This window comes from Solea senegalensis, linkage group LG7 (assembly GCF_019176455.1).
Source record: "Solea senegalensis isolate Sse05_10M linkage group LG7, IFAPA_SoseM_1, whole genome shotgun sequence".
Taxonomy (NCBI): Eukaryota; Metazoa; Chordata; class Actinopteri; order Pleuronectiformes; family Soleidae; genus Solea; species Solea senegalensis.
The window spans coordinates 17,587,537-17,609,061 of record NC_058027.1 but is presented as its reverse complement, the minus strand read 5'-3'; the positions used below and the strand labels follow the sequence as shown (position 1 = coordinate 17,609,061).

The following is a 21,525-nucleotide window of genomic DNA, read 5'->3' as shown; positions in this document are numbered from 1 at the left end:
CATCACTCTCTCTCACATACACACGCTCTCTCTCTTTCTCTCACTCCTCCTTCTGCTGTCTTTTTAGCGTAACTTGGAGTGATCGGGAGCGCAGGCAGCGTCTGGAGAGCCTGGTCACTGACGGAGGATCTGCTGCTCGCGCACGGTTTTCTCATTAAAGCTGGACACGGCGTACAGAGAGGATCACATTTCTGGGTTTTTTTGGGGGGGTACCGTTGTGGATTTTGTCTCACGTGTTTCCATGTTTCCCTCAGTGGATGTTTCTGTCGCTCTGTATGACGCTTTTTTTTTGGATGTTCCCCGCTACGAGTCCGAAGCCATTTCTGTTGACTCTCCTTTCTTCACGCGTGACCATTTTATTACGTTATCAGACGAGCTGTGAGGCAGTGTTTGATTCTGTCTAACGATGCCGCGGTTTCCTTGAGTGTATTCTTGTAGTTCATGCAGACAAAACCCGTGCGTTAATTATCACATCAAAAAATAGAAAAGTTGGGTGCGCAAAGTTTTGGTGACTCTCGATAATGGCTATGGTGGCGTGGAGAAGCGCCGAGGGAGTGGGGGACACGCAGGGGACCCTCACCTCCCCGGTGTCCCAGGTGGCACCTCTGTCTCTGCCCACGGAGCTGACGGGACACATGAACCCGGCTCCCTCTCAGGACATCAACCAGCCGGCAGCGCAGGGCGCACTGCCGCCGCCTAATGCGTCCGGCGCGAGCAGCGGCGCCGCGACTAACAACAACAACAACACCACCACGTCTTCTTCGTCCTCCTCCTCATCCATGGACAAACAGCAGAACCAGCACATCGAATGCATCGTGTGCGGGGACAAATCCAGCGGGAAGCACTACGGACAGTTCACGTGTGAAGGATGTAAGAGCTTCTTCAAACGGAGCGTGAGGAGGAACCTGAACTACACCTGCAGGGCCAACAGGAACTGTCCCGTGGACCAACACCACCGTAACCAGTGCCAGTATTGTCGCCTCAAGAAATGCCTCAAAGTGGGCATGAGGAGGGAAGGTACGCGCTTAGTTCAATGTCCACAGGGGACATGTTTGTCCTGTGTGTATAATAAGCTATAGCTGTAGCGCATGTACAGCATGTGACTGTGGACATAGTCATGCAGTGTTGCCATTGTTTGGCGCGAGCACATATTCATTCCGCCTTTTAATATTCATGTATTGTTTCATATTTGTCTCGGTAACTGTGCTGTGACCTCACGGTGGTGAGTGTGCAGCAGCAGCAGCATGTTCAGTGTATTATTGTTGCCGCGTTCGCGTCACATGCGGCCATTGTGTCGCTCAAACTGCCACGAGCTGCTTTAAATGTCGCATGTTAAAAATCAGCAACACATCGGATACAATTTGAATTAAATGTCGATTAGCAATCGTTTGAATCGTTTACTTGAGTTGAGAGTCGTGTTGTTGTGTGTATTTGTGTGTGTGTATAGTGTAGGCTATTCATTATTCATGTTGTGTGTGGCGTACAGGCCCAACCTACTGTCCTTATTCCATTACCCACAGCCTCCAAAATAGCCCAGGCATTTGAGTTATATAAGAGGCACGTTTACTGTAAATCAACTTAAACTAAAATAAATTCAAATAAACATAAACACGAAGCCATGCGTATTTTCTATATCTTGTTTTCAAAAGCGTCGTTGTAAAACATAAACACAATAATGTGACCTAAATCTTATTCTTGTTTCAAATATTTTCCATGGTTTTTACGGTGGGACAAAGTCAAACATAGTGAGCATGTTATATACGCACACATACACACACCTATTAGCTAATATTACAGGAAATTATAGTTTTTCGCCTCGAATTTAATTTAAAACTATTTTATTTATGTATTTATTTTAAAAAGAATGAAACATTTCATACGTCGCTGTGTACAGCAGCTGCCTAAAATGTATTGCCGTATATGGCATTAAGCCATTTTAACATTTAATGTCAAAATGAATATTTCAGATCATCACAATGACGTCACGTTTTCCATTTTGCCAGGTCAGATTGCGCCATTAATTAAACTGGAGATATCTGCAACATTATGACTCTCCATAATTTCAGATTGGGAGATATGACTAAAACACACTAGTACTACTTCTTCTTGATATTTTAAATTCCTCTGTAGGACTAGTGATGCATTACCAATTTTAATGGACAGGACAAAAATGTGCATTTATCTGACATAGATATCGTCTTTGACATAGATAATAACAAATGACCATATGTCTGCAGGGTCAGCGCACTTAACTGTGTGTGTGTGTGTCTGTTCTCTTTAGGACCTTTTCTGGTATAAACACTGACCTTGTCAGGACCAGTAGTAGTAGTCCTCATGCCCAATATCTCTTAACTTGTTTGCAATATCTTTTTAACTCAACTGCTGCCCATAAAAAGACCTGCATGTTTTTCTAGTTTGTTTCTCACTCATTTTAATTTTTATATTTATTATATATTATTCTGTTGTTGCTTGTTGTTTGATTATTGTATTTGATATACTGTACTGTACTTTAAGGGTAAACTCTCCAAATCCGTCATGTATACATGATATTAAAATGAGTCAGAACCAGGTAATCAGGTTCAGTGCTTTGGAAAAGTGCTTTGTTTAGAATGTCCATGAATGTATGTCAATGCAATGTCCTCAGAAGAATAATTCAGTATGCTGTTATTGTTGTTGTTGTTTATTCGCTGCCTGTCACTTGATAAGGCCTACTGTGTTTGTGGTTTACAGCTGTGCAGAGAGGAAGAATCCCCCCTCAGTCTTACCACGGCCAGTTTGCTCTGACTAACGGAGACCCGCTGCAGTGTCACTCCTACCTGTCCGGTTACATCTCTCTGCTGCTGCGGGCCGAGCCGTACCCGACCTCCAGGTTCGGCTCCCAGTGTCTGCAGAGCAACAACATCATGGGCATCGAGAACATCTGCGAGCTGGCGGCGCGGATGCTCTTCAGCGCTGTGGAGTGGGCCCGTAACATCCCCTTCTTCCCGGACCTGCAGGTGTCGGACCAGGTGGCGCTGCTCCGCCTCACCTGGAGCGAACTGTTCGTGCTGAACGCCGCGCAGTGCTCCATGCCCGTCCACGTCGCGCCATTGCTAGCTGCCGCCGGCCTCCACGCCTCCCCGATGTCCGCGGACCGCGTGGTGGCCTTCATGGACAACATCCGGGTCTTCCAGGAGCAGGTGGAGAAGCTCAAGGTGCTGCACGTGGATTCCGCAGAGTACAGCTGCATCAAGGCCATCGTGCTCTTCACCACAGGTAAACCCTCCTTGACTTCTTTGTAGGGACATGTCGCCTGGGTCCCACAGCATAAAATGGCCTTTTCAAGGTTAAGACCTGGTTTTAGGGTTAGGGTTAGAATGAGTTTAGGTTAGGGTAGGGTAAGGGTTAAGGTTAGGCACTTAGTTGTGATGGTTAAGGTTGGGATAAGGGGCTACGGAATGCATTATGTCAATGACGTATCCTCACTAAGATATTAAAACAAGTTTGGCAGTGTGTGTAGGCACGCGCAAACATGGAGGTCTGCTGCGTCATGACCCACTTCTGATTTTATACACTGCAGTGTGACGTCTAAGTAAAAGGAACTAGTAAAGAAAATTAAAAAAATATATACATTTTATGAATATGTGTCGATGTATCAACTTAGCGTCAGAGCTGCGGACAAACAACTGCTCAAACGTTTAATACGTAAAGAAAATAAATTGGTTTGTACCGGAAGTGAAACGTAGCTAGTAGTAGATTAGCATTATTCGTTAATTAATTCACAAATTCATCTTCTACCCCTTTATCCACATTATATTTTCATAAAAATGCATACGGATATGTAGAAAGCAAACACAACTAAGAAAGACAAATATAGAATGGTATGGTTTGCTGTTGAACATAAAAACAAAGTGAACTGACCGTTTTAAAAGAAAGTGTCCAGTTTGTCGGGGGAAACCATAACGTCGTTGTTGTCAGTGCATATGCAGAAAGAAAGAAAAATTGAATTCAAATATCACCGACCTTTTTAAAATTAAGTTTGGAAATACAAAATACAAAATGCTAAATAAAATAATAAATAAATAATATAATTGCAAAAACGTAAACCCATATATACAGGAAACAATGAAATCAAATGAAACCAATGATGATATGAAATATTGTATGAAATATGATTGAAATATTCACATGAATTAAATAAAATAAATAAATAAGTGGGGCATACACTGAATAAACATTTATTTTGATTGTGCATTTATTGTTTGAATTTTTTTTAAATTATATAAAATGTACTGCATATATAACTAACAGAGCTTGACATTTTCCAGCTTGTATCACAATAATGCAGTGAAGCTTTATAATAATTTTTAGTGACATTAGTTGCCTTTACAAACCCTGCAGCCTTTGAAACACTAAGAATCATCCAGCATACAAATGTAAATAGTGCTATTTTTTAATCTACTGCTAATGCGTTTTTTATGTGAAGGAATAAAGCCGTTTTAGAAATTAAATATTTTACCAAATTCACAAATGTGTTTTTGAGGCTCCTTTTAGAAAGCAAATACATTATTTTATTTGGTTTACACCTAATTTTCCCCTTAGTCCCTGATGTCTGTCATTACTGTCACTGCATTGTCAAATCCATTAATTCAGTATTCAGTATCAGTGGCATTGACTGATCCAGAAGACAAACAGCAGTAAGAGTAAGATATAACACAGGTCTATTTCTGTCTGCATGAGGACATCTGAACACAATGTCCATAAACTGGGACACAGTAGCCGTTCTTTCACCTCGGCCTGCTGCTGCACACACTCACATACATCTGCTGTGTGTGTGTGTGTGTGTGTGAGAGAGAGAGAGAGAGAGTACAAATACTGTGTTTTTTCTCTATATTCTGCTCATCTTTTTGTTTTTTTGTAAAGGGAGCAGTAGCACCATCTTTAATCCCTGATGGCAGCAAACACATGGACATCACTTTAACTCAGTGACAAAGACAGATCTGCTTCTCGTTCACTGCTGTTCTATCTTCTGTTATTTTCCACATTGTAGATTAATATTGAAGACATCAAAACTATGACGGGACACACACATGGAATTGTGTACAACAGAAATCCAGAATATTATTTAAATTTTAGATTCTTCAAAATCTACATAGGCCTATAGTCCAGCAATTTAGTTGTCGTCGATGGGCAGATCATTTTAAGTAAAGAAATGTAAATAAATAAGCAAACTTAACCAAAAACAGAATGGAGAAGCATTCGAATCTTAGTGCAATAAATCAACGTAAACTGGCTTCTTGACAATAATAATTGAATTGGCCGATTCTTAAATTTCTGAGGATGCAATGGTTTCCTTTATTTAAGTATAGTTTTAAAGGCTGTAATTACTCTGGACATGACAACTGAACCTGTGACCTGTGTCTGAGTAAAAGCAGTGTCGGGGACTCTGCAGCATGTTACCCAGCACATACTGTAGGCAGAGTTATTAATATTATTAAATATTTGGCTTTTAGCGTAAAAACACATCAGAGTAAATCAAACTTTGCATTTATTTTATTTGTGTGTATGTGTTAAATAATAATTAACCCACTGAGTTTCCTGTGTCCCTGTGTGTTGTAGCCACTATAGAAGCTGAACAATGTGTGGGAATCTGTTTTGCTTGTTACCATAAAAAAAATAAACTACTCAGATAACCTTTGCCTACAACATTCATGTATTACCTGAACAAACTTTTAGGATGTTTCATTGACAGTGAAGTATAAACTCTGGCATCTTCTCAATTGCAGCCTTTGTCATTTTCAACTGAAATGATCGATTGTTCAGCTCTTGTCACTCAGCTGAGAAGAAACTTGCCTGACCCATTTCAGTGCCTGATCTTGATCAGTTCTCCTTTTTTTTTGCCTGTCCCCTGTCTTGCTCTCAACCTCTCTGTCTGTACAGATGCATGTGGTCTCTCAGATGTCGCCCATGTGGAGGGTCTGCAGGAGAAATCCCAGTGCGCTTTAGAGGAGTACGTGAGGAGCCAGTACCCCAACCAGCCCACCAGGTTTGGGAAGCTGCTGCTCCGCTTGCCTTCCCTCCGCACTGTCTCTTCCTCTGTCATAGAGCAGCTTTTCTTCGTCCGTCTGGTGGGGAAAACCCCCATAGAAACTCTGATAAGGGACATGCTGCTGTCCGGCAGCAGCTTCAACTGGCCTTACATGTCCATTCAGTAGAAGAGGAAAAGCTGCAGCGCTGCTGCTGCTGCTGCCGCAGAGGTCTCCCGCCTCGAATCACGTCATTTCAGCTACTGCAGCTTAAAAAAGAGAGAGAAAGGTTGAATTGAACAAAGGAAATAAACACTGCCAGTTAATTTCTTTTTCTTATTTTGGACATTTGTCGTGACACCAGAGGAATGATCTGATTTATGCTACGTTCCGTTCCAATGTGTCTAAAAATGAACCATTTTGGCAGCGAGGAATGATCCCACACCACTGGCAAACAAAAAAAAAAAAAAATGACTGGCTGTGACGGACATTTTTAGCGTGCAGTCACCACTCACAGTCTATGTTTTTTGGGGATTAACAAACGATATTTATTCGACCCTGTGTGTGTGTGTGTGTGTGTGTGTTTATTGTGCTTATAAATTATGTTATGACTCCTCTTTTTAATGTTTTATATAACTGCAGGGTCCGTCTGTCGTGTGTCAATACGATTTTTTATTTCCCCTTTCATTTAGTTTCATACCTTCCAGACATGACATAGCACTTTGGACTAAAGGGATATTTCAGAATTTTCTCCTCGTGTTCCCACAGAAAGCTGAGATCACTGCTCTGTTTACTTTTTTTTTTAACTCCACATCATCAGCATTTGCTTGCACCAAGTAATGCATTACTTGTTAATCTGTGTGGTATCATTTCAAAGTGTTTTCAATATTACTTTCTACCAGAAATCCTTATTTCTCTTTTGCTTTGGGGGTTTCTTTGGCTTCTAAAATCTGTATTACAATGATCACAAACCCTGTTTCTCATCAAATGAGTGAAGTATTTTCAGCATTTCTTATGACGTAAACTGAGAGTTTATGATGGGCCTAAAAATAGAGATTGAATGTTCAGTAGTAGTAAATGTATCTGATATTTTTATATTTAGGATTAACTCGTGCTACACTAAGCAGTAATGACGTTGCAGGATTAATGAGTGATGCATTACCACACACATCCACGTTTCCAGGTCTTTTACACTGACTGTCTGACAGAGATTATGAAAGCACTGATTACAGTGTCATAATAAGATAAATTAAATATATACACAACTTCCCAGGTCAAGTCACAAATCTATTTCATTAGGATTCATGCATTTATGAGCCCAGGCTGCTGAATGGCACAATAGACCACTGCAGGGTATTGCTGAATTTAAAGTGTGTGTGTATGTATGTGTGTGTGTGTGTGTTGTGCATGCATGTCCCTGTGTGTGTATGTGTGTGAGTATTTGTTTACTTCTTTTTTGACAACCACTCTGATGTACTGTGAAAACATATTGGTTAACATATTCGTACCATATTAAATTATAACTCAAGATTTATAAATAAAGTGTATTTGGTTTATTTTGCCCATTTTACTTCTGTGGCGTTTATAACTTCCTCCCCCCTACACACACTCACACGAGCACACACACACACACACTTTGTCCCAAAGACTGAAACTGAGAGCCATGGACGTTTGTCAGGATCTCTGGAGCCTTTGTTTTCCGACTGCATTGTTGTCACTAATCAGACATTTTAATCAAACTAATTTCTCTCCACTAAGGCCTAATGTGTGTGTGAGGATTTATTTGATCGGCCTTGTTTTAGGAAAACATTAATCTGTCTTTAGCTGTAACGCTACATTGGTCTTGATGAGATAGTTGACTGTATAAAGCTTTATAAAACCTCATAAAAGCAGAACTTCATATCAGTTTTTTTCAGCTGGTGCAGGTTTTAGATCTTGTAATATGTGATTATTCTTTTATGCAATAATTTGACTAAAATGAATTTACATAAACAATACAGGATGATATGATCTAAAAACTATTGAGTGAGAGAGAAACTGTTCCAAAAATAATAATACATAGTAAAACATAGTCTACAGCTTCATCACTAACAAAACACCATCTTCTTCTTTGGTATTTAGGACTGTACTGATTAGAAAAGTTGGTTAAACTGGGCAGAAGAGGGGAGAGCAGAAAATGGAATTATAATCCTGTCCGTGTTGCCAGTTTGAGGGACAGAGGGGATTAAAGCAGCTTCTTTGCTTCTTAGCAGACAGCGAGCTAATGAGGGGCCCCTGAGTGTTTCTGTCACTGCAGTTTAAACTGAGGAGGGTGAAGCTGGCCGCTCCACGGCCCCGTGTTTCCTGAGTGGAAGGACTTAACATACAACAATGCAACTCTTTCCCACACATGTATAAGTCCGTGTGTGTGTGTGTAAGAGGAGCCCATCGGCACTGATTGACACCAGCCAATCAGTGTTCAACATGTTTGTTTTTTTCTTTAAAAAGAATTAAAGTTTATCGTGTCAACAAAGTTTCATCATTCAAATGAAAAAAACCTAAGGTTGAGATCATGTTTTGATCTCCCGTTAATGAAGTTACAATGTTATGCCAGCCCTATACATGATGAAACCTGGTTTGAAAAATAACAAAACAAACACGAAAGAATAAATAAATATTTAAATAAAAATTACAAGAAGAAAAAATATACAACCTAAAATCAACCAGGCAACTAATTCATATGAGTCCGAGTCTGTCCAATAATAGTATCCACAATAAATGTTTGTTGTCATATATGTTTATTTGCGCTATATAGCGCCTGTTTATGTCTTAATGTTTTTGTTGACATACTTGGATGTCTTTAAATAAACCGATCTGATATTTCAGCTTTTGCAGACCTAAAAAAATCGAACGTTTGTAATCTAATTAAATTGAATAAATATTGAATTTATTAAAGTCGCGACTGCTCTGCTGTTTGTGTCTCAAAGCAACAATGATCACTAACGTTATTCGCTAACTGCAGCGCCATGCTGAAACACAATATATTTATTTTTATTTTTATTTATTTTCCCGATGATTTTAAAAGAAAAGAAAAGTACGGAAAATAAAAATGAAAACGTGTGCTTACAACTAGCTCACAAAAACATTTTTGAATCCCTAAAATAGTTCTTGTTTTTCTTTAAATAATTATTTTCAGTGATTTATTTATTCTACTTTGGTTTGATGAACAGGCCGCAACATAGTTTGTTCCCCTTTCGCTTTTACAGTTCTTGTTTATTAATTTATTCATTTACACGTTACTGTTGTAGCGGTGCTCGTATTTCTAACGAGAAAACGAATAACTGTTTGATTAATATAAATACACAGTTGAGTTGTGATTATGGTTATTTTCAGTGCTATATTTTTCTTAAATTACTTTATCCCAAGTCGTCGCTGATGCACTGTAATAATCCTCTTGTCAGAATGTGTTACACAATATTAATATACATATAAATAACTAATATAAAAGTCCATTCCTCCACAGGGTTTTTTTTTTTTTGCTGCCCTGCCATGTCATTACTATCTATTTAAGATTACACGTTTTTGTTTTGTGAAAAGTTTTAGTTGATGTATTTGCACTGACTAAATGTAAACAATAAAGCTGCATAGGTGGTAATACATAATAATATAATGCAACATTTGTTACAGAGTAGGAAAACAACAAATCAAAATATAAATATTTAATTTCTTTGATTTCGTTTTTTTGTACAGTGTGTGTGCGCGTGAGTGGGCCTAACGAAAAAAGTATGTTGTGTTTTATCTCCATGGCTCCTTTGATATTTACTGTGACTTATTTTGGATAATATGTCATGTAGTGGCCATTTTAAATGTACTTTCCTGAATCTCTTTGAATCCATTCATTCAGTATGTTTATGCTTTAATTAATGAAGCATTTTAAGGACATCAAACCCAGAGTTTTGAACGGTGTCAGGTTCAGGAACTCGTGCTGTTTCATCTAAACGCCCTCTATTAGACTTACATTAACAACAACAACAGTAATCTTCAGGAAATATTTACGTTCATTTTCTCCAAATAATCCTGTACATAAATGATATTTAAATATGTTTTAAATGTCGTAAACGTTCGTGTGAGTCAGTGTAACTTTGAACGCCGTCATGGTGCGTTCAGGGAAAGTAACAGCACTTCTTCGATAACAGCATCGATCTGGAAGCTGTCATTAAAAAAGTATGTGTATGTGTGTGTGTGTGTGTGTGTGTAATTTAATAGGGTTTCCTTTTCAAACGCACAGGACTTTATGGGACTAGTAGAACCTCATCATATCAAAGAAGATGCTCATTAAAAAAATCTTTTAAAGATGATGAGATGATCAATGGCCGCACATGACAATTCCAAGACACATGTCTGTCTTCTCTCATTTAGGAGAGGTCTCATTCAGTCCTTCACCATCTTCATATGGATACTTAAATTACACACACACACACACATAGAGGTTTGTGCAGCCTAAACAAAGCCTTATTCCCAGTGAATGTCTATCCCTAACCTCAGCACAACTCCCATCTTAGTCCTAAACTTAAACGATTTCTCAGAAATCACGTTCTCTCTCAGTAAGACCAGGTTTTGATCTTTCCCAGAAAATGTCCTAAAAACAAATACAAGCCCGTACGCGTGCACACACACACACACACACACACACACACACACACACACAAAGCAAGTATTTTCTTCAACCTTTATTTCTCTCTTCTATCCTCAAATTGCCCTTCTAATCCTGTTCTACATGTCAGACTGACATCACGCTGCTGTGCCTTCGTGCTCTTGATGTCTTCAACCTGACAGTGTGAATCAGGAGATCCCCCTGGCTCCCCACACTGACCTTTGACCCCAGACTGCCCTTTCTCTGACACTGGCTCCAGTAAAGTGAGGTGCAGAGACACGATGGTGGTGAGTTCATCCAGGAAAAGACGAACTGGTGCCGTGAGGTTCGATAACAATCAGGCTGATTTTTTTTTATTATTATTTACCAAAACCTCCAAAACCTTGTGAGTGAGCAGGTCACATCATTAGTCATCACATGCATATTCATCATTGTTGATTTGGTTGCATACTTGTCTCTCTGTCTGCCTATTAAAGGTAAATTGCTCTTGAACGACAAACTATAGTGTAATCTCCTTTTTTTTCCAAGTACTGCTTTAAAATTGTGTCTTTTCTATCAGCTGAACGCTGCGAATTTGCAGCGAGACGGGCTCGGCTCCAGCGATTGTGCCACACTTCAGTGAGCCTGTCTGACGCTGATGGAGATAAAATCTTAAAACAGTGAATACGGGAAGGAGCCTGTCTGCCGAGGAAGCCCCTCGCAAAATATTTCAGCTACGAGGGAGCAGGGAGGTGGCGGCGGTGGGAGAAATGCACCAATCAAAAGGAGGACTGTACAAAGAGCGGTCTGCCGTTGCTAAGAGACAGATGCAGAGTAACCTCCATGAGAAACCTGACCATGACCCTCCTCCTCCTCCTCCTCCTCCTTCTCCCAAACAGTCTCCCTCTCCTCCCCAATTACCACCGAACATTAAAGCCCAGCTCTGTCACATTAAAGCTAAAAGTGGGGGTGGGGTTTGTCGTAAGATAAAGCTGCACAGAAGATCTTCTTTTTTAGCGCATCACAAACAAACCAGTTTATTTTTTCATGGATTTGAGACAAGAGAGAATGAATGTGCAGCAGCAGGAAGGGTTGATGGTGGTGTGCTTTATGCCGGCTGGTGTATGGGTGGAGTTTTTCGGCTGGGACAAGAAGAGGGAGGTGGTGATGGGGGTGTGTGCGTGTGCACAGGCAGAGGGAATCTGTCAGACGAACGAACGAGAAGATGAAGATCTGACAGAGAGGTGGCAGGAGCTCAGTCTATACGAGGTCTGTCGATTAGTGCGTATGTGGTTGACAGGTGAAATCCCAGGGGAGCGTCTGTCACTGCAGTCTGCTGCCATGTCTACCACCACCACCACAACCACCGCCAACAACCACAGGAGACACACACGTATAGGCAGGGATGTGCAGCAGACACGGCAGCATCTCATTGGCCCAGTCTCCCACTCAGAGACGAGATTAAAGCTTTATTGTGGACGGAGAGCAGGGCAAAAGTCAAATTAATCCCCTGCGTACTAATACATCAGTGATCTGTTGTTAAAACACTATCCAAACAGGCTTCCTGGAATGTGTATTACTCTAAATAAGGATACAATAGATTTACGAGTGCATGCAAAATAATATTTTCTGTTTGTCTTTGAAACGTCGCAGTTGCAGCTCTCGCTGAAAAGCACAGGGACGTGAGGGCCTCTGCTGTTGCTAAGATCTATTAAGATGCAAATGGAAGTTTTTTTGTATCTCAGAAAAGAACACTGCATGTGGCAAAGTGAAAAATTCATACTGTGATGAAGAAAAAAACACGTCAACAATTAACTCGTGGAAGCACTCAAATGAGAACACAAACCTCTGCCAAGGCTGCTCAGTTTCCTGCAGTGCTGATACACTCCAACGTCTTACAAAATTAACAACTGTCGTTTAAAAATCAACACCAAAACTCCAATGGCATTTTTAATCCATGAGCCATAACCTACATCCTCATCCTCACTTCATTTAAAATCTGTCCTTTACTTTACGTGTTTTCTCCAAAACATATTTTTGGAGTTAAAGTACGGCAAAGTTGGACGAATCCAGAGATAAGTGCGGAAATATCAATATTATGTGAGCTGCATGGTGAAGTGATACACGCTGTGTAAAACAACTCTGTAACATGGTTGTAAAAAAAAACAGACATTCTCTATTAGGGATGGGAATCACTGGATCGGATAAAAAAGTAAAATCCGATACAATTCAAAAAGCTTATACAGGAGGCACCATGACTAGAAAAATAAGTTGTCGAGTGTCATCCCCAGATGGATAAATATTAACACTATGGGACTGCACGTCTCTGTCCTGAGCTCACAGCAGCAGATGGGCACATACAAAAGCACACACAAGTGACAACACTGAAATTAATATCCATACATGTTTCATAGCATTTAGTTTCCCACTCACCAGAATTAACTTTCTGGTTCTCTCTTATGTCACTTGATTTGTATTATTGATTTGAAAGATTGTTATGAAATTGTTCATTGACAACACACAAATAAATTGCCTACCATAGCCCTCACAGTGACGTACCTGGAAAAGACAGCTCTCCTTAGGTCGGTGTTTGCTCTCTCAGCTCCAGCTGCAGCAGCTTCCTGTTGTTACTGTGAACGAGAGAGTAGTGTATGTCTCATCTTCCACACACATATACAACTACATAACATAAGCAGCCACCATATAAGTTATGGCTCAGTGTTACTGTCATCATCTAGTTACATACTTCATCATTTACATAATTATCAAAGAAGTGAGGCTGTTACATATTTTATCTTCACGCACAGTTAGATCCATATCAGGAAAAACAACTTAAAAGTGTTTTTAATTAACAGTGGCAATGAGCGCAGCATAAAAAGCCCACTTGAGAAATTGATAAACACCGTGACAAAGTGTTTTAATTATTATACGAAACCACACTGAGCTCATCTTCTGTGAAGTCCCTCAGAGGGAGTTGTATTGTTTGCAATAAACCATTAAAACAACAACTCATTTTTGTTCATTCACACTTTAACAGGTGACCATGTGTGGACGGTGGGGGAGTGGGTGGGTGGGTGGAGGTGGAGCGACAACTTTGAACGTTACACCCAAGCGTTCCCATAAACCTCAGAGGGAGCTGGGGGGGCGGGCACTCATGGGAACACTGGTAACCTGAAGAGTCATGGTGTCGGTGCACTGACGCAGGGGAACCCCGTGTGTATGTTTCACCGCTGTGTTTGCTGTTTCCTACAGCATAGCATTGTTCCTATAATCCTTACAAAGACAGAAAGACTCCGCCGACCTCCTCAGCACTTGTAAATCATCTCGTGATCATTCATGGGTCACTGGAATATTGTCTGTGTGCTGTGACCTCTGACCTCTTGATCTTCCAGCTAATAGCTGTTTGTAATCGGGCTGAGTAGGGATTGGTTCGCAGATGGCGGACACAAACTTAACACTTAATTCTTTAAATTGAACTTACTTTTACTCAAAAGTTGTTTGACCTCCGCCGTGTTATTGCCTTTGCTCGTCTGATTTTGAGGAGCATAACTCAGAAAGTAAACAACCGATTTGAATGAAAACGACAGGGGATTTAGGTCAAGGAAAAACGTGAGATTCAGAAACTGAGTGGCCTTGGTGGAGATTTGTGTTTTCTCTAAAGACGGTTATGTGCTGAGATGTACAGGTACAGGAAAGTGACAGAAAATGTAGCTTTGTAAAAAGGCAACCCAGAAGCTTAATTTAGGAACAAAAGCAACTTAAATCTTGCACAAATAATCAGGATTGTGAACTCGCTAACTGCCCAAGCTGTTACATTGTAAACTATAAACTCAACATTTTTACATCTTAACCAACCAATCCAATCACAGGTTACATCCAGAATCATATAATATAATATACTTAACTAATAAAAGGTAATTAATATATTTTGCCATAATTAGCACGCAAGCTCCTACTTTATTGACAGACACATGCTTTCTGGACTCTACCTTCAATTTTCTTATGAAATGGAGACTTTGGAGTAATTTGTTATACAATAAGAGGCAAAGAACAATTCATTTAAAATAGTCAATTGTTTTTCCCCTTTATTTAATGTGTAGGAAACAGAAATTTAAATAAAAGAAGAAATGCTGTTTTCACAACATTTATTCAACCCTTCTAAGGCAAAAGAAATGCTAAAAAAAGAGAGAGGAATCCTTTCTCTTCTGGCACGGAGTCATTAACCACAACATTAAAACCACTTACCCGTGTCTGCTATGATGATTCATTATAGGAAGATAATGCCTTAATCTTTTGGGCACCTCAGCTACTTTCAGTAACAGGAACTGCTTTTGTCACAAACAAACTATGTGATTAATCTGAAGGGCTAATTAACAGCAGTGGTGACTGAACACTTCTTCCTCTCCATGCCAACCATTAAAGAAACTCAAGGTCCAGCGTGTCATAATTAGTGACATTCAATGGAGAGACTGCGGAATACAACAAATAAAGGACACTTCAGTCGAGTGGTTCGGTTTAGTAAGGAAAGAGACGTTATTTTGCGTTTCCATGAGGAATATTATCGAAATACCCAGCCCCAGTCAGACAATCAGCTGATTTGGCGAAAGAAAAACGTAACTAGCGACCGGTGTTTCAACACCCGCAGTCCATTCTTAAACAAAGTTTTAACATCTTATTTAGGCAAACGCAAAAAAACTCTGCAAGCCTGACCAAGGGTTTTACAGTTCTGTTACACTGCTGCAGACAATTAACGATGTATTAGTTACCTCTACTTAACTAATCAGATTCAGAAAGCACAAGAAGCTTCATGTTTTGCTTTGTTTTGTTTGCTTTTTTATAGAAGAGCTCACACTGTGTGAACTAAGCTGTCAGATTATGTGTCTGCAAACAACAAACCAATGCTGTTACCTGTTTGATCGGATTTCATCAGGGCAAAACTTGAACTAATAAATACAGTCAATGACTTCTGTCACAGCCAGTCAGTTGGAAAGAATCATTTCATCCTCATGACATGACGCTGGCAGTGTATATGTATATTTGTGGGTTTTCTAAAGAGGTGAACACAGAGATGCACAGACAAGAGAGAGAGAGAGAGGGAGATATAGGGATAGTTGTCACACACACACAGAGTGAGAGGCTCATAGAATTCCCTGTGGGCAGGCAGTGTGTGAGATCTGGGGCCCCGGGCCCTTTGGATGGCTCGCGCTGAATGGATGCCCCGGCGAGGTGAGCAGGCTCATTGAGAACAGGTTACAAGGGGAAGGGAATGCTTTTGCGGTGCGTTTGGCCCCCTGACCCACTGTCCAACGTCTGGCTTGGCAGCTTTGAAACCCAACATATTTATTTGTAATGCTGTGAAGAGAGAGGGCGGAGCAGCTGTCAGAATAAAGTCATCGTCCTGCTGACAGCTTCATCTCGCGTTGAAGGGCAGCTATGACAGGCACACAATGTCGCTGCGTCAGGCCGCCCTGGGGCGAGGGACTGTCATATGTGGACATGCTGGAAATTTAGCAGCCACCTCCCCTCTCTCTCTCTCTCTCTCTCTCTCTCTCTCTTTCTCTCCGCTTTCTCAAGCCCCCTTGAATTATTTCTTTGGCCCAGTTTGAAATGTTTTTCATCTTTGTGTACAAGGATGTCAGCAGGGCAACATGGGGGAGTTTCTTTGTAGTTTTCTCCACACGAAAAGCAAAATATCAGGCAGAGGACTTTTGTAGACCACATTTACATGCAGTTATGTCAAAATAAATGATCTGTATTCCATGAGGTATCAGCTTTGTGAGACTCATTTATCATTTATATATTAGAGGCTAATTGCAGTCGATTTATAATCAGTAACATGGAACGACGGCAGAGCAGCCAGTGTGTGCACACGGCCTCCGCCGTGAAATTGCACTCGCAGTTCTCTGGGAGGTAAAGCGGCCGGCAGCTGGCATGTCAATACACATGGGCACTCAGCATCCTTTCATATCAATAAGTCATTATCTGAGCGGTGCCACTGAAACTGACATTCTGCAGACCTCAGTGAAGCACCGACAAAGACTGGGGAGGGAGCAGTGGCTCAGTGCTGGCCCACTGCCCCTGTATGAGGTGTGATCCATGCCACAGTGAAAGCAGGACAATTGCCTCTGAAGGAACCACTCAGACTGGATTTGCACTGCATTTCACACATGGGCTGCACGGGTGTTATGGTCTAAAAAGTCTAATATAATCTTAGATTATTTCCCAGACAGGGATGGAGGATCGCATCTCCCTCTTTCTTTACGGAAATATCGGCAAACTTTTAATCTTTCTGATTTATTTACTCGGGTTTTACACAAACACTGTCACTTTAATCAAGATGAATTGGCGAAATTGGATGAAATGAGTTATGATTATTGGTTGATTCTTGGGTATAAAAGGTCAAGGAAACTCTACAATCATTGCAAAAATAACGTGTTCATCCTAATTGCAGTTATTTGCTTGGTTCACAGTCGTAGCTGGTTTTATACTGTAACTGTTTCTTTTTATGCTGATCCAGGAAGTGCAGTAAATTAAGAAAGAACAGACAAATAAACCTGTATCTCTTTGCTTCACATTGTATTTTTGTCTTTATGTTTTATCTTGAATTCTATTCTAGTCACAGTAGTGCATACTTTAGGGAAGGATTATAAACTGAAAAAAAAATGAACCTTGAAAGCAGTTATTGTACCAAACATCTACACAAGGTAACAATTACAAAAAGCATTTAATGCTGGAGATGAATATGAATATTAAAATCTGTAAAGTTTAAAATCCATAAAGCACAGAGATGTTTTGCGTGTCCTGAAAGTGTTGTGTCGTCTCGTGTGTTACACAGTGACGCCAAATCACCTTTGGCTGAGCACAGACGAACAGCTGCAGAGAGCAAACCAAACCACAACAGGCTGGTTTCGTTTTTAGACCGCCATTAACTTAAAGTAGCTGATACGACCTGACACCAGTCATTTTATGATGTTGGTTTCCAATTTTTTTTCTTGAAGGACTCGTATCTTTAGCATACTACAGTACATTTGAAATGATGATACAATTATTATATTTCAAAATATTCACTGCAAAGGGCCAAAAACAATCCAGAACACGTTTTGTGGATATTTCTTCCCATTATATTTTAGGAACACATCTCTGTGTGGGTTATTATTTACTTCTAATCTAATTGTCATACACACATTAAGAGTTCAAACAGTCCTTTTTCTGTTCTCCTTTTTTATTGTTTTCGTGTCAGTATTTCTTTTTTATTAATTGTTATTATTATTAAAAAAACAAAACAAAAAAAACAAAAAACAATAGATGAAGCCTTACCTAGACTGAGCCTGAGTCTACGAAGGTGTGACCTTTTCTGGAGGATGCAGCTATTGAGACACAGCTATGGTGTCAAGCTGAAAGTGTCCTAGAAAAGACATAAATAAAGAGGATTTTAGCTTCTCTTGTGACATTAACTACCCACCATACACACGTCACCACTAAACCTCTCAGTGCCACTCCTTTCCCCACCATCTTTTCCCCAATTACCGTCCATCTCTAATTGATATTTTCATATCTCTAATTGATATGAAAAATAACACAAGAAAGCTTGTTAATGGTGAACACAACTGTTCGAGACAAAAGGGCAAACATGACAAATCACACTATACAGCAGGCACGAGCAGAAGGCGACGCCTGGGCTGCAGCCAGTGTGTGTGTGTGTTTGTGTGTGTGTGTGTGGTGGAGGGTATTTCACTCATCTATCATATTTCATCACTGCATCACACATTAAACTGAGCACTGGACCCCAAATCATCAATTCTCACAGTTAAACACCCACCATGTATAGGTTTCATGTATGAACATACAAGTGCAGCGAGTGGGTGGAGAAAAGCTAAATAATAAAAATTACTTTAACAGAAAGGACGTAAATACGCTCTGCAGTTTCCTCCTTCTATTTTGCTGGTTCATGCATCAGGGTTATGTGGTTTTATATCCAATCCAATCCAATCCGACATTATTTGAAAAACACTTTTAAAAACAACCACAGTGGACCAAAGTGCTTTACAGAACAACAGAGATAAGACACAATAAATAAAAGGCATAGGAACTCACACGAGGCAATAATTAAAAGACATAAAAAACATAAAAGTAACAGCCAAACAATTAACCATAGTGAAAAACGGATCAAATAAAATAAATAAAAACAAAAATAAAATAGAAATAATAATCAACTTAAATGTGTGAAGGCCAATGAAAAGAGATGGAGATTAAAAAGACAGACAAGGAAGAGGCCAAATGATTGCACTGTTGCAGGGCCACAACAGCGAATGCACGGTGCCCTCTGAGCTTGCGTTTAGTCTTTGGCACAGTCAGGAGCAGCTGATCAGCTGACCTGAGTGAGCGGGAAAGTGTGTGAAGGTGGAGCAGCTCAGAGAGGTAAAGCAGGGCACGACCATTAAGGGATTTAAAAACAAAGAAAATCATTTTAAAATGAATCAAACTGTAAAAGTACTGTACATGATGCTTATATTGAGGCTACGGAAATCAAACAAGTTTTATCTTAAAGCTATTAAGCACCAATACAAACACATTTACATACAAGTAGTTTTGGATTATATATTCTACAGCTAATAAATGCTCCTAAATGTTACTACACTGGACCTCTCATCAGAACGGGGGTATATACGAAAAGTCATTTTCACTCTGCTGTCGAGTGCTTGCAGTTCATTAGGTACATTGCAGACAGAGCTGGTGTAGACGAGGCTTAAATCCTCCACTGTGAAGCCGACTTCCTCGCCACTCACTCTACTCCTGACACGCTGCACAGAGGAGGAGAAGGAAGGGATGGAGGGAGGGAGGGGGAGGGTTAACTATCAGCCATAACGTGTAACTGAAGATCAGCTTTCCCCCGCAGCTTCACTCCTCCTCACCACTGTCACCACCGAACACACACTACACCCTCCTCCTCCTCCTCTATCCCTTCCCCTCCCTTCATCGCTCTCCTCTCCCAGCATCCCCTGCTGTTGTTGTTGGGGTGGTCCCTGTTTCTGCTGTCACCAAGCTGCTGGTCTTTCAGCTGCCCGGCTCCCTCCCCGTATCCCCCCCTCCCCGTGCGCTCTCTTAGGCGTCACGAGATTACTGAAGCAGTGCTGACATCTCTATCAGCCTGACCTAACACTCTGCCCTTTTCCTCCCACCCTCCATCTCCTCTCCCCCTCCTCCGCCCGCCTGCACTCCAAGATCCAGCACTCCCTGGCCTCAGCCGCACAAATACTACCACCACTACTACTACTACACATTATTAACTAGAAATAGACCTCCACCAAGGCTGCTCACTTTCCCACATCATTACCAAACTGTTAAAATTGTTTTCCCGGGCCATACTCTACAGCGTTTCATCCAAATCCATACCTTACTTTTTGAAATATGCTGAATATTCTCTCTTATATGGACTTTTCAATTTGAGCTAGCGGTACAAAGTAAATAACTTTGTACTTTTGTAAATGATGATAATAGATAAAACTACAGTTATTAGAACATAAAAATGTGTCAAAGTCAGCCAAATAAAATATTGCATGATATTTACACAGCATTAATAATGCAGTTACAACAATAGTCACATGAAAGTATTCTGATAATATTTTCAGTCATTTGATAGTTGTCGTTTTAATCGTGAAGTATTTTTTGAAGTATATCTGACTCACATAAAGGATTTAAATAGTTGACTGTAAGAATAATAGATTCTATTTCAGAGTTTTTGGACAGCTTTCATCCCACATGAAAAATACATTATAAGTTGGAGTCAAAGCACAGCTGGTTTGGTGGGCGGGAGGGTGCCGGGTGGTGGGGAGTGTCTGCAAACGTTTGGACAATTCCTTTTCGGAAATTTTACATGTCATTTTGAAAATGTGGCTCTCTCTTAGACCACCAAAAAAGGTGAAATGGATATCAGAGCAGATGTGCAACAGTTTACATGCCATATTTTCTGCTTATGAAAAGACGTCTTGTTATTTCACGCAGAGGATGAAAACATTCACGTGGCCCGACCACTGCTCGGTAACCACGGACGGTATAAGGTGTTTTTATGCTGTTACAGCTAATTCTTGATATTTGGTGGGATTTAGGTCACATGTAATAGGACTGATGTCACACACTTGCCCTCCAGAGACGTTTAGTGTAAGTTTCAGCTCACGGGCTGCCAGCGTGAACAGCCTGAAATGCGAAATGAGGACAATTCCGTGGTCCAAACCACAGTTTGTTTTCCTGTACACTCCCTGAGACTGCGTGTACTTGATCCCGATGGAAAACTAGAGCAGCTGTCACACTGGTGACAGCTGTTACATCATCTCTAAAACCAATCTCACCCCATGCACAATGTCTGCATTTACAAGTGTCTATATGTGCTGAAAAGAGGAACTGCACTGTGATAAGGTCAATGCTTTCTTCCTCATGTCTCGGCTTGTCCTGCACTTTGTGTGTCAGCGTGTTCAGTACTATTATTAGCCGTCGGAATGTCTCGGCTCCATTGAAAGAAAAACTAATGCCCGTAATTTTATTGTTCCTGCTGAATGAAGTGATCCTTTAGCCGTGTCATTTCACACATATGACCAGTTTCTCTTCTCTTAAGTGATATTAAATTTCCCTCAGCTGAATGCGGCTTCTGCTCACTGGCTGCTTTCATCCAATCACCCCCCAGTGTTGGCTTTTGAAAGTTGTAAAGGGAATGATTCTCATCTGCAGACAAACTGCTGTTCTTGATAGAATTCCTCTGTGGATCCGGCCTGAGTGTTGTTATTAAGCAACCTAAAATGACAGTCTGCTGGGGGGCCTGCAAGTGGAAAGATGCTGTCCATTAACTGTCAACAATGACCACTGGGTTTACCCTCCCATGGGACTGGTAAGCAAGGCATCGTCTCATCCTGAGTC

General features: G+C 40.6%; 1 protein-coding gene across 1 annotated transcript; it reads left to right on the top strand.

Moving 5' to 3' along the window:
* LOC122772854 (COUP transcription factor 2-like) lies at positions 1-6,803 on the top strand. Its single transcript, XM_044031168.1, has 3 exons — positions 1-1,017; positions 2,731-3,255; positions 5,920-6,803. Exons 1-3 carry the CDS (start codon positions 522-524, stop codon positions 6,192-6,194), a joined length of 1,296 nt encoding a protein of 431 aa, XP_043887103.1. The 5' UTR covers positions 1-521; the 3' UTR covers positions 6,195-6,803.
* The last annotated feature ends 14,722 nt before the right edge of the window (positions 6,804-21,525 follow it).

Excerpts from the sequence above, each read along its gene's own strand:
- LOC122772854 (XM_044031168.1), top strand. The coding sequence starts at position 522 with ATGGCTATGGTGGCGTGGAGAAGCGCCGAGGGAGTGGGGGACACGCAG. Across the intron at positions 1,018-2,730 it reads AGTGGGCATGAGGAGGGAAG|CTGTGCAGAGAGGAAGAATC; the intron begins GTACGCGCTTAG and ends TGTGGTTTACAG. Across the intron at positions 3,256-5,919 it reads CATCGTGCTCTTCACCACAG|ATGCATGTGGTCTCTCAGAT; the intron begins GTAAACCCTCCT and ends CTGTCTGTACAG.